The 13,857-nt window shown below is 45.7% G+C and overlaps 1 protein-coding gene across 4 annotated transcripts in view; it reads left to right on the plus strand.

The window, feature by feature from the left end:
• Positions 1-13,857, plus strand: part of Ap3b1 (adaptor related protein complex 3 subunit beta 1) — a 204,443-nt gene that overhangs the window by 34,292 nt on the left and 156,294 nt on the right. For 3 of the 4 annotated variants that reach the window (XM_063281703.1, XM_063281704.1, XM_063281705.1), the window contains exons 3-5: positions 3,489-3,563; positions 12,386-12,481; positions 12,997-13,157. In XM_063281703.1, coding sequence (XP_063137773.1) covers positions 3,489-3,563; positions 12,386-12,481; positions 12,997-13,157 — 332 coding nt within the window. The remainder of the gene's footprint in view (positions 1-3,488; positions 3,564-12,385; positions 12,482-12,996; positions 13,158-13,857) is intronic. The other variant, NM_001107646.1, reaches the window with a different exon arrangement.

Consider the following 13,857-nt stretch of genomic DNA (forward strand, 5'->3'; position numbering starts at 1 on the left):
GTAACATAAGAAATCTATCTCTGATATCAAGGTATTTCTTCAGTGAGCTAGAATCAGTCATTTTGAAGACAAAGTAAGGCAGTAGCGTGACCCTGTTTTCACGTAAGGTGTTTGAGGAGTTTTGGGATCTTGCTGCCTACAGTTGTGAGCACACAGCGCTGTGTGTGAGAGCTGAGATCCTTTCCTCTCTTCTCATAGCAGAGACTCAGATCCGTCCAGGAAGTGACCTCCGGGCACTGCCAGGCTGTTTAAAGTGGGGCGGTGGGAAGGTAAAGGAGCCGACTGTAACAGCAGTCGCGTTACGTGTGAGCAGTCTGGCATTACCAGTTAGGAGAAAGTGCTTTGGAAGAAGATCCCATGATGCAGCAGGGACCTTAAGACATGGCGCTTTCTTGTAAATACATGGTTATAACGGTGGAAAATGTTTTTAGGCAGGCACCAAGAAAGCTTGAGTGACTCATTTCATATCTGTGAGGTTAAATGTCTTAGCATGCACCGAAGGGGTAGTGAGGGAGATCTTGTAATAAGATGTTCTCTGGAAGACAAAAGGATCTTCAGGTCCCCATTTAGCAAAGCCTCAAAATGAAACAGCATAGGAAGCAAAGCAGGAACCTGTGAGGCCTGAAAGAGACAGATTCATGGTTACAGTTACAAACGTCACTGCGGCTCTGAAGACAGCAACCATACATCTCTCGCCCCCAAGTGAAGTCTCCAGTGCCAGAAGTGGGTTACATGTAATTGTATGTTGGCAGAAGTGGGTTACATGTAATTGTATGTTGGCAGAAGTGGGTTACATGTAATTGTATGTTGGCAGAGGTGCTCATGGGAACCCCAGACAGGCCAGGTCACTGCCCAGGCTCCTGTTCTCCCGCAGCCTGATAGTAAGGCCCTCTTTACCTGAGGTCAGGGAGTCACAGCTGCCTTGGTTCTTCTACACTGAGGGCTGGACCATGAGTGATCTCATCCCTTTGTGAGCGCAGACTAACTGGTTTGCTCTGTTATTCCATACTGTTCCTTTTTATATGCTCGGCTGCTGTCTTAGTTGCCTGACCGGATTCCTCATCTCCATCATGGCCCCTCCCCCTCATCTTTCCCTCTTTCCCTTCCGAGCACGCGCTGTGTCCATCTTCCACTCACTGTGCCGGCTGGCCTTTTCGTCTCTCACTCATATCAGTCCATTTCCACAAAGACAGTAGTGGCCTCACAGTTGTTTCAGGCACTTCCATATTTCCAGTTCTCTTTCCCACACTAATTTGGAAAGTTCTCCTTGAGATGCAGGTCCCGTGAGACTTGTGACCCCCCCGGCTGTGACAGCACATCCTTCTTTTGGTTGTGAGCCTAGCCTTTAACGGCTGAGCCATCTCTCCAGCCCACATCCTTCTTCCATATGTGTGCGTCCCCCTGGCTGCTCTGACCTCCTGCTTACAGAGCATGCTGTGGAAAGTGCTCTTCCTGCAAATCCCACTCCCCCCCTCCCTCCTTCCCTCCCCCCTCCCTCCCCCCCCCCTCCCTCCTTCCCTCCCTCCCTTCATCCTCCCCTGAAAGGAGAGCTCTGTGATCAATTTATGGAAAAGCAGTGGCCCTGCCTCTTCATGTGCACTGCAGGGCTCCCATTTCTCTCTTTGTCTGTGGTACTCGGGTTATTACCCCAGGTTTGCTGTTTACTTGTTTCTGGAACATGATGTGTATTCGAAGGGACTCCATGGCTAAGGACCATTGTGTCTCTGGTGCATTGCGCTCTCAGCAAGCACTTTTGGAATTGTACTGTAGGGTGTTTTCCCCTCTCCCTTGTATATATTAACTTTGTGAAAACCGTTCTACAGGATAGAGTTGAGTTAGCCTGGGCATAGTGTTGAATGTGACAGAGTCTCAGAGAAAATCCTCACACAGTGTGAGTGTGACTTGATAGATGAGGAAATGGAGGGTTACAAGCCATAGCAAAATGTTTTAGCTGAAGGAGTTTGTGAATTTTCTATGATTTTTAGCAAGCTTCACAGAACATAAGTAAAAATATTACAAGTAGGGAACTATAATAATAAAGGTGAGGTTGTAATAAGGAATGTTTATTTAGTTTTTTTTTGAAACATTTTTGCTCTGTAGCCCAGGTTGACTCAAACCTTCCTGCCTCAGCCTCCCAAATGCTGGGCTTATAAACATGCAGTTCTGTGCCTAGCATCCTTACAGAATATTTTAAATATGTCCCAACAGAAAGGATTTATGACTTCATACTGGAATTACAAAGCATAAAATATCACAGAGCATTTATGTAATGCATTTACATATTTCATACTTAATAAAGCTGATGTACCACTTTAGCTGGATGTTTTAGAATGAGAAGAAAATAAAAGTACAAATAGGTATAAACTAAAAGTACATAACTAGAGAGTAAATAACTAAAGCCGGTGGGAAATTCCAGCATGGATTGCAGATTCTGGGAGGTGGTTCTGACGGGGGGATGGAGACCCTCAGATCCTTGGGGATGGCTTCCGTGAGGGGTGATAGCTCAGGAAGGTTGAATGTAGGAAAGTCCAGTGAACTGGTGGCAGCTGTGATGGTAACAGAGCCAGAGAGAGTGAGGCCTTGGTTAACAGCGTAGACGGAGGAGCTGAGAAGAGCTCTGAGGGCAGCGGGAGGACGTGGAGAGGTGACTGAAGCAGTTGGAGCTATAGGTTGTCAGGCCCCTGTGAAGTAGGCTGACGTGAGCAAAGTAGGGGAGGGGCCTTCTTTCCCCTCATCACGATGGGTAGAACCCAGACCTCGATGGGTAGAACCCAGACCTCGTGCGTGATGGAGCAGCCTTCTGCCATTGGCTACACCGTACTAAGCTCTCAGTGGTGTGTATTAGTGTATTACAGGCACTGAGGGAACTAACTGTTGGGGATGTCCTCAGAGCTGGTGCTGACCTGAGGTAGGGCCAGAACAGCAAAGACGGAGTCACAGGAGTGATCTGAGAAGGAGCACCAGGGCCTGGTTGCTCTATAGATGTGGGACGAGAACAAGACCTGCTGTCTGGACGTGAGAAGAGAACAAGAACTTTCTGTGGTGTCTGGTGTTGAGGAGAACCAGCGGAATGAAGACACTTCTGTAATGTGCTTTTGTTTTGTTTTAAAATCCTTTATCTTGAAGACTGAGTTTGGTTTTAGGCGGTGTGACTTTGGATGAGAGAGAGTGTCTCCCATAGGCTAGGCTGGCCCTGGATTTCCTCTGGCCTCTGCTCCCAGGTGCTGGGGTCACAGCACTGCACGCCCGTGTCTGGCTGTACATTTCCCTTCTGTGTCTGTGTATCTCTGGATTCATGTTGAAGCACAAGAGCATGTGTGGAGCCAGGATGTGCTCGACAGTGGAAAAGAGTTTAACTGTTACTGTGTACCTTGCTTTGTGACAAGTCTTTCAAGTATTAGTGTAGGTAAAATTTCCCAGCACATGGTTTTGTTTTCAGGTTACTAACTTAAAAGCTTCTGTCCTGATTGTCCTCTTTAACCCCACAGATGATTGCAAAGGGGAAAAATGCCTCAGAACTCTTCCCTGCTGTTGTGAAGAATGTGGCCAGTAAAAACATCGAGGTACTGTTCACTTTTCCTGTTTTTATGTGATGTAAGCCAACCTCACATTTCAGAATTTAACGTATTTAAATATCACGGCTTTTTATTATGGTAAAATGTCTGCAAATTCAACTATAGGTAAGTTATGCCAACAAGTGTGTTTGAACTTAGCTTTGGGTTTTGGTGGAAACTGAAAAATAAGGTTGAAGTTGTAGTGGTGGCCATTTATCCGTGTTGGTTTTCAGGATTCCTAAGGGCAGTTGAGTTTAAATTTTGTCTGGCAACTTAATTTTATGATAGCCTGTCTCTAGTGAGACAGACCTAGTAAATTCTACCCAGACTTGGGATTTGTGGCTCTTTTGCCATGTCTAAGGCAAAAAAAAAAAAAAAAAAAAAAGGGAAAAACAAACAACAAAACAAAACAAAACCCCCAGAGATTTCTGAAGCTTTTTTGGCTGTCATGACAGGCAGGAAGCTCTCCGTGTGCTTGCATGGGTTCATTAACTGAGTTCAACCCCTGCTGAATACTTTCCCAGAAGCTAGACTGACGCACTAGCCTGATGCCAAAGCCCATACACCTTCATCTGTACTGCAGGAGCAGTGGTTAAAGTGAGGAGATTGTCTCGCTGGCTTTGAGGCCCCCTGTTGCCATATAAAATCCAGAACAGCTGTAGCACAGATGGCGCCGACTGTGACATTCTGAATCAGGAGGAGACCCTGGGGGGGATGATTCAGGGAGTGCTTATTTTGTGGTTTAGATAGTATTTCAGTACATTGTATGGCTCCCCCCATATAGTTATTTTTACTTTTTATGATGGTATTTGTCTGAAGAGTTTCTATTGTCCAAAGTAGCTTGAGGAGGAAAGGGTTTATTTCAGCCTACAGCTCTACATCACAGGCCATCACTGTGGAATCAGAGCAGGAACCTGGAGGCAAGAACCTGCTTTTTCTTAGAGCACCCAGGACTACCAGCCTAGGGATGGTGCCACCCACAGTGAGCTGGGCCTTCCAATCAAGAAAACACAACACAGGTTGTGTTCCTTCTGCTTAACTTTGTTTTTCCAGAACGTGTGCTTGACGAGGACGGTCCTCCTTGTAATGGAGTGTGGTTGGCTGAAGGGCACCTAGAGACCTCTGTTTAGTAAAACCGGAACTAAGATGCAGTGGCTTGGAATATTGCCGTGTTCCTCTGGAGGACACGGACCTGGGTGCTAATGCTGCTCTCCCCAGCACATGCCACAGCTCTGCTGTCCTCGTTCTCATGCCTGAGCAGTACACCTCTGTTCTCCACTGAGCCCCGCTGCAGCCTCAAGCCCTAGCCCTGTCACTGAGCGAACTCCACTGGGTAACGAGGTTCATTCTGCTCTGTTTCATTTTGAATTCAGTGATTTTAGTATATTCATAGAATTTATCATAATTCCACGGTATTTTCCTCGCTCCAAAAGAAAGCCTGTGATGACTGACAGGCCCTCCTCACTCCCCTACCTTCTGTCTCCGTGGATTTGCCTATTCTGGGCATTTCCTGTGGATCATTTTAAGTGAAATCACAGGAGGTCTTGAGACTGTCCTAAGGCCCCAGCAGACTGCCTGAAGATCATGAGCCTGCTGAACAGAGCTGTCTCCACGCAGCATGTCCTCAGGGCTCTACATGCTGTAGCGTTCCAACCAAAAGGGTTTTGCAGTGAAAGAGTCTTAGCGGTCAGAGCCAAAGGATGCCATAAAAACCACACCACACAAAAGATCTCACACGAGATTGATTGGAGAGGGTGGTCCTCTGAGCGTGGGTGGAAAAACACAACACTGCTGGTCGTGATGGCGGGCATTATAGGTGTAATGGAGCATGGGTACTGGGAACACATGCCAGGGTGGGAGCACGTCACATTAGCGACGGGGGCCATTGGCACTGAGTCATTGAAGGTAGGAGGAGCCCGGTTCTGGGATGGCTACAGTTGGTTGGCTGATGCTAACAGCGCTTTAACGCTGGATAGCGCTCTGCTGCGTGGGCACCGCCTTCTGTGTATTCATCTGTTAGGACTTTTGGGCTCTCAGGAGCCGTGCAGCTCTGAGCATTAGTGTCCAGGTCTATGTGTGCACGCTGACGTCACTTGCCGGTGTCTGCTGGTGCTGAAGACGGGACAACTCTGAGAACATTACCTGCCAACCATTTCTTTCCTACAGCATCATTTTAAGTTCAAATCAGTAACGCTTGTAAGTTGTAGTTTCTCGTATCTTCGGTGACACCTGCCTTGTCTTCCCTCCTGTCCTCTCTGTCCTTCCCTTTCCCTTGGTGTTTCCCCATCCCAGTTTCCTTTCATTCTTTTTGATGCTGGAGCTAGAACTGAGGGCTTTGTGCATAATTGAAGAGTATACTATTAACTTAAAAAAAACCAAACTCGGGGTTGGGGATTTAGCTCAGCGGTAGAGCGCTTGGCCCTGCGTTCGGTCCCCAGCTCCGAAAAAAAGAAAAGAAAAGAAAAGAAAAAAAAAAAACCAAACTCTGTTTTGGATTATAGTTCTTTTAGAGAGTATGGGTTAATATCTGATTGACAATTTTATCTTCATTTAATTTCATTTCTCAGAAGGCTTTTGGGGTGTGGTATAGCAGTTTTTCTGTGCCATCGTGGATCTGTCCTGCTTACTGCACTCCCAGGTTTCTTCCTCTGGCCTCAGGCACTTTCCTGTGAGGTAATGGCAAGATGCTTAGTGCAAGCCTGAGACTCGGGTACCTTTGTGCAGAGCACATTTGCCTTTTATACAGTTGCAAAGCAGGGTTAAGGCTGATCTCAGTGTCACCTGGAGTAGAGGCTCAGCAGTAACGATTGCTAACACATGAGTGCTTTCTGTGCTGAGGTCGTTAGCGTCTCACACAAATGAGCAACACGGTGAGGCTAGCTCTGGCTTCCTGTGTGTACTTCACAGTGAAGACGTGATGGAGGACTCAGAGAAGTCACGGCACATGTTTGCAGTCCATCCAAAGACAGGAAGCCCCACGCCATTGCCCTCTCAGCCATTCTCGTGTTCGAAGCTTTTCTGCTATTCTCCCTTAGCCTTGGACCCCTCCCTCCCTCCCTCCCTCCCTCCCTCCCTTTCTCCCTCTTGAGCACCAGCTATGAACCGTGCTTTAGGAGGTACCTGGTGTGCAGATGGCCTTTTTGTTGTTGTAGATCTGGATAGTGATGAGTAAGTCTTTGTAGCTGGTGGTAGATTCGCTTGTATTCCTGGACCTTCCATTGTGGGAACAACATGTTTGGTTAATTTTCCCCAGTGAGAGCTGTTGGTCTCTGCAGGTGGTTGTCTGTCTGTCAGGTGGTTGTCTGTCCGTAGGAGACCTTGCTGTTTGCGCCTGTCCCTTTTTTGCTTCCCAGTTCTGGTGTGTTGCCCAATGCTCTGTAAGAGAAGTTTCAGTAAAACATTATTGCTGGCATCTTTCTTTTAAAAATGTATCGATTTTATTTATTTTATTGCACCGTTTGTGTACAGTGCTCATGAAAGCCAGAAGAAGGTGTTGGAGCCTCTGGAACTGGAGTTACAGATGGTTGTGAGCCACCACGTGGGTGCTATGTATCTGTCCTGGTGAGAGCACCAAGTGCTCCAACCACCGATTCCTCTGCTTGCCCCTGGGCTATTTTGATATCTTTGTTCTTTAAAACTTCGTGTTTTTTCCTGAAGCATACTTAATGTAATATTATGGAAAAACTGAAATAAGCTTCTTAGAAACCTGTGCTCAGAGAAATGATTGATGTCTCCTTGCTGCCAAGCGAGAAATCTCATTTTTATAAGTAAATGCTGCCTTAGATACACACGTGAGCCATATGGTACGTCATCTGACATTGGATGTCAAATGATACCAAGAGTGACCTAGAAAGCTGTTGGCCATTGTACAAAAATAATCAAAGCTTTAGTCAATAACTCATGAAGTTTGATGTAGTGTTATCGATAAGCTAATTAAACAGATCTGCCTGTGTTCTTGCAGACTGCCGGGGCTCTGCTATGATTAGCTTTACAGCAAGGAGTGTTGTAACATTGAATGGAAGTAACTGATCAGAGAGTAGCGTAGTCACGGACCTTTAACTACTCCCATTTCTGCTCACAGAATGGACTCGGGGAAAGTAGGCTTTCTGTGCACACCTGCAGCCTGGCGGTGCGTAGGCCTCTTGTGGTCAATATTGATTGATTCTTATAACAGAACTGGAACAAATTTACTGTTTTGCAACCTTCTGTGATTTAATATTGTTATGCTTTTTGCCATAACAGTCACAGAAATCCTTCTCCAATTGTGAGTAATTACAGTGAAGCCTGCTAGCTCAGCTGTGGTTCTGAGTGCTTCTGTGTACCCATTATAAATCCTAGCTGCATCCCGGAGCTCATAATACAGTTTTAAAGCTGGCTGGCTGTCCTGCTAAACAAGGGTGTTGTTGGGAAATGAATCCCAGGGAAATCAGGGCAGAGTGGACTCAATGTTTCTTTTCTAAAACTTCGCTGTGCAGAGTTGGCTTTGAGCACGATTAGGAAGGACAGAGAGTGCTGCAGGTGATCGTCCCAACCAGACAAAACAAGTTACATAGTCATCTTAATGCTCGTGCTTCCTAGGAGTGCACTTGACTTCTAGACATGGCGAAACAATGCCTTAGAACTGACAGGGACGTTAGCTCCTAGCTGTAGTAACCTATTGGAAACCTAGTTTTATCAGTCCTGTGATGTTGGAGTGGGCGTGAATCATGAGTAGTTACTGAGCTCTGACCAGCAGCCCAGTCTGGCAGTGCACAGTTTAACTCAAGCACCTTCCTTCTTCGTGATTCAAGAACTTTCTGATTGAGATGCAAACTTGCTGATGACCTGTGAACCAGCAGCTGGGGGTTGCTTTCTAGAAGAGCTGTATTCAGGAACTTAAAACTCTGGCTGGGGAGCTGTGGCCATCTGTTTCAAAGAGTCATCTCTCACAGGGTCAGCATTATGACACCAACACTTGAAGAAATTGCTTTGAATCAGAAATGTTAGTTGTGGTTTGGATCTTTTAGCTTCTTCCACTTTTAAACTGGCTTCCCTTCCTGGTTTCGTTTCTGTCTAAACTGGTCTTGCCTGGTTTTGGAACCTATGGTTTGTACATTATGTAGAGAAATCACTTGAGATAATTTAATGGGACAGCGTTGCATATGTGTCTGTTCATCTTTAGATTGTGCAAAGTCTGAAGCTTGAGAAGCACCTATTTGAGATATTTCACATTCTTTTTTTTTTTTTTTTTTTTTTTTTCTCGGAGCTGGGGACCGAACCCAGGGCCTTGCGCTTCCTAGGCAAGCGCTCTGCCACTGAGCCAAATCCCCAACCCCGAGAAGCACCTATTTGAACAAAAGAAATAACATGGAGTCTGATGGGAATTTAAGCAGAAGGTTCACTGGAGGATCCTGATTGGGCTTATTAACATGAACTTCCCAGTTTCTCATGGTGCAGATCTGCGCTTGGGGTTAGGAGCCTGGTTCTTCCATAGCAAAGCTGTGTGCTGGATGTTGTGTATGATTTATTAAAGGGTAGATGATTTAAAGCATTTGTCTATAAATACAAATTTTTTTTTTCTGCCTTAAAGAACAAGAGAGTTGAGTGTAGTCCTCTGGTTCCGGACTGAGGAGCTGTCAAGGGAGGGGCTCATGAGTTCCTGACCAGTTTAGGTTGTAAGAAGGCCCAGTCTCAAAGGAAAAAAAAACCTGATATTTTATGAAGAATTTATTTTTGGGGTTGTGCAATTTTGCTAGGTTTTTAGGTATCCCTTGGGGGAAAGGTACTAACTCCTTTTCTTAGGTAATAGGTCAGTAGGAAACTGGAAGACTGGTGTCACTGGCCAGAACGTGAAGGACTGGAGAAAGTGCCGCTGAGTCCCCACGGGCTTATCCTCATCCTTGAATTGCTGTAGTAATTGTGCTTAGTGGAAGCGAGCGTTGAGGGGAGAGGCAGTGTCGGCGGTGGGCCTTAAAGTGTTCAGACAGAGAGGCAAAGGTAAGGGGAAAGAAAATAAAAGCTGAGCCACAGGGTGCTTTCCTCGTGTACCCAGAAAGAAACACTGAGGAGCTTCCTCAGATGAAAGGCGGCCGACAAGGTGGGGTGCTTCCTCACATCTCGAACCGCAAGTCAGAGAAGACATGCTTTATTTTTTTTTTTTTTTAAGATTTATTTATTTAGTGGATATGAGTACAGTGTGGCTGTCTTCAGACCCACCAGAAGAGGGTATCGGATACCCTTTACAGATGGTTGTGAGACACCATGTGGCTGCTGGGAATTGAACTCAGGATCTCTGGAAGAGCAGCCAGTGCTCTTAACCTCTGAGCCATCTCTCCAGCCCCGAAGACACGCTTTATAAGATAGTGTAAGTTCACAGTACGGAGTGCATGTAGGGTACTAGGTTTGCACTGATGGTACATTTCTTGATTTTGGTAACTAAACTGTTTGAAAAGGATATGGGATGGTTTTACTTGGGCCATCACCCAGTTAGAAGCTCAGGGACCTTTATGAGAAGGGCGATGAAACATGGGGTAGCTGTGGTAACTGGACAGTGACCCTGTTGCTCACCAGAACGAGACAGCCATACTTTCTAGATATGCTTTCTTCCACAGAGTTGTTTATCTTAAATACAGTTTTGGGAAGGGTGGACGTTCAGAGTCCTGAGTGGATGGGTGTGACACTTGTGAGAGACTGCTTTTGGCCCTGAAGCCTCGAGTGGCATGAGTTTGCTCCTGTCAGGCAAGGGGGCTGCCACCTGTTGTTGACATGGAAAAGCTCTTCATTCTGAGAGCTTTTGTTGATCCCTGGAGCAGGGTGAAGCCACTGTCATGCTGCCTGTGGGCTGTCAGAGCTCTAGAAGAAGCTGCTCTTCCCTAGGTATGTGGCAATGCACAAATATTCTTTGTTCAGCCTGGCTCAGTAGTCCTAGACTTGGGTGGCTGAAGCAGGAGGACTGCTGGGATTAGCTACAGTGTGAGTTCTAGGCCAACCTGAGTGAGCTACAGGGTAAGACCCTGTCTCAGTCTTCCCATAGTTATGTAACTAGATATGACTTTGTTTTTGTTTCACATCTTATAGTTTATATCATTTAACATGCCAAAAATTCTTACATAAAATTCAGTGCTAAATACAGCACAGTTTACTTGGATATGGATCATTGTTTATGTAGTAGCGTGCAATTCTCTAATTTTTGGTCTCAGAAGATTTTAAGCGGAATTTGGTGGGCAAGGGGTTATCATGGATAGCCTGAGTGTGGTTGAGACCAAGGTATAAGTTATATTTAGGGACTTTTTTTTTTCTGAAAAGATTATTAGCTCTTCTGAGTATTGGGCTAAAGACTTTAGATTTTATTTTTAGGATTTTGTAGAACTATTTGGCCATGAAAGATATTTATATTTTTTATATTTAATTTCATTTATAAAATATCACATAATAAAGATTGAGTGGATTAATATACATTCAGAATGTTCAGTGTATTCACTAGTTATGAGGGTATAGAAAATGTGCGCCTCAAGTTTTGTGTTTTGCTCCTAAAACTTGTGTTTGTGATGTTATGAAGTATGAAGGTGGCTAAGGATACTGGATCATAGAATTGTCTGAAATTATCTCAGTGAGATGCCAGGAGGAGCCAAGCCGTAGATCCCGAACTTTCCTGCAGGTTAATGCACAGTTTTGTTTTTCACTTAAGAAATAGAAACCAGAAAGCTCATAAGCACAGCTGTTCAAATGCAGTGAGCCTTCCCAGCACTGCACTCGCACTCAGGAGAGAGGGTGCAGTGGGCCTTTCCAGCACTGCACTCGGGAGAGAGGGTGCAGTGAGCCTTCCCAGCATTGCACTTGGGAGAGAGGGTGCAGCGGGCCTTCCCAGCACCGCACTTGCACTTGGGAGAGTGGGTGCAGTGGGCCTTCCCAGCACTGCACTCGGGAGAGCGGGTGCAGGGGGGGCTTCCGGACACTGATCTTGAGAAAGTGGATAGTTTAACCATGAGTTAATTATATTAGTGGAAGTAAGAAAATAAAGTTCTTATCTGGTTTGTTCTACTTAGACCTCATTTTAATTTGAGTGCTGTACCAAAAGAAACACAGAGGCACTGTATGTTTGTGTGTTTAAGGAACAAATGGCGCAGAGAAGGAACCTAAAACCGTGTGGTATCAAGAGGAACCAGGGACTGAAAACTTGGTGGTAGCGTGTGCTTGGCAGCGTTCTTGTTAATACTGCCACCACCATATCCATCTCTGCTTCCTACTCCACTTCCTTCTCCTCCTCCTCCGCTACCTCCAGCAGTGCCAGCATGGGCACCGGCACCTCCTCCTCCTCGTCTGCCATCACCAGGGAGTGTTTCAGGGGAGGAGAGGCTGTAAACCTCATTACTTTCCTTTGAAGAGGCGCAGAGCACCATCAGTCTAGTGCCTTTGGGGTTCTTATTCTCATGTACTGTCCTTACTCCGCTGAAAGTACCATGTAGTGCACACACTGGAGTGGGACTGCTGCCGTGTGAGGACCTGGGCCGTCTGACAGACCAGGAAACGAGCTCCCACATCACATACTCATGGCCACGTTATTTACACATTTACACGTATCTTTGAGTTTTAGCTCTTTTTTTTTTTTTTTGCCAGTTAGTTGATATTTTGGTATAAACCTTCTTAGTGACTCCTCACAACCTTATTTGACAAGCCTTTTTCTTTCACTGGTGTAATTATACACAAAACAGTGTCTGCTTTACAGTTTAAGCTGCGACCAGATTCGCTTTCTTACTTGAGGAAAATTGAGAATGGATTTTGGTATATGAAATATTGAGTTTTAAATTTTCGTCCTGGTAGGAGTGAATGACTTTTTTTCCCTCTTCAAATAGATCAAGAAGCTGGTGTATGTTTACCTCGTCCGATACGCTGAGGAACAGCAGGACTTGGCTCTCCTGTCCATAAGCACTTTCCAGCGTGCTTTGAAGGTAAATCAGTGCGGGCGAGCAGGCAAACAGCGCCAAGGTGTCTACACAGTTGAAGGTGTGTCCCTTTAAGGAATGGGACAATAATCTTCTAAATTGCCTAGCTATGGCTTGAAAGAGTTAAAGGGCTTCCCAGAGTGCAATTCAGTAGCCTTAGAAAATGATTTCTATATCACCATGTGGATCCTTGCCACAAAAGTAGCAGCTTTGTTTCTCTATGTGTGTTCAGTCATTGTCGTGGATCGAAGGACTATTTATCATGTACCAGCGGTACAGAGACAAGACAGTGGGACATTTACAGAGGACACATTTAAATTGATGATGCATTTTACTATGAACAATTAAAGCCTCGTCCCCATAGTAGTAAATAGTAAACTAGCCTCGGACTCACCTCCTGTCTTTAAAACACTGTTTCGCTGCTGCTGTGAGGATTAAGCTCTATAGCACCTGCTAGCTCTCATGCAGGTGTCTTTGAAAGTACAAACTTGAAATTTTGATGGGTATTTTCACTGTTTTAGGACCCAAATCAACTAATCCGCGCAAGTGCCTTGAGAGTTTTGTCAAGTATTAGAGTGCCGATTATCGTGCCTGTCATGATGCTGGCTATCAAGGAGGCATCAGCTGACCTGTCGCCCTATGTTAGGAAGAATGCAGCCCATGCTATCCAGAAGCTGTACAGGTAGGTAGACCACTGTAAGCTAGACACAGTTATAGTAAAGATAAGATGGCTTCTGTTTTAGTTTTTCTTTTCTTCTTCTCTCAGACATTATATCCGGACCACAGTTTCCCCTTCCTCCACTCCTTCCAGTCCCTCTCCCCACCTTCCCTCTCCCTCAAATCCACACGGCCTCATTTTCCCTTAAATAAAAGAGCAGGCCTCCCAGGGAACATGGGCCTAATAAGTTACAGAAAGACTAGGCACAGGCCTCATTTCAAGGCTGGACGAGGCAACCCATTAGGAGGACAAGGGTCCCAAGAGCAGGCAAAAGAGTCAAAGACACCCTCCACTTCACTGTTGGGAGTCCCATGAGAACACCAGGCCTCACAACCATAAGGCCTATGCAGAGGACTTAGTCAGACCCATACAGGGTCTGTGCTTGTCACTTCAGTCTCTCTGAGCCTCAGTGAGCCCTGCTGGGGGTGGTGGTGGTCATGCTCTCAGTTGCTGAATGATGTCCTTTTGATGACAATTGGATTAGTCACTGATCTTGGTGGATAGCAGAATATCATTAGAATTTCATTGACTCTTTTTTTTTTGGCCCGTCATGTTTGGTTCTATTCTTTTTCTCAGAGGCGGCCCTCCCTCTGGTTCCATTCAGGTAATGTCAAGCATGGGCTCCCTCTGGTGGAGCTGGCTTCCTTGGGTCAGTGATTGGTTG

Source organism: Rattus norvegicus, chromosome 2 (assembly GCF_036323735.1).
Source record: "Rattus norvegicus strain BN/NHsdMcwi chromosome 2, GRCr8, whole genome shotgun sequence".
Classification (NCBI taxonomy): Eukaryota; Metazoa; Chordata; class Mammalia; order Rodentia; family Muridae; genus Rattus; species Rattus norvegicus.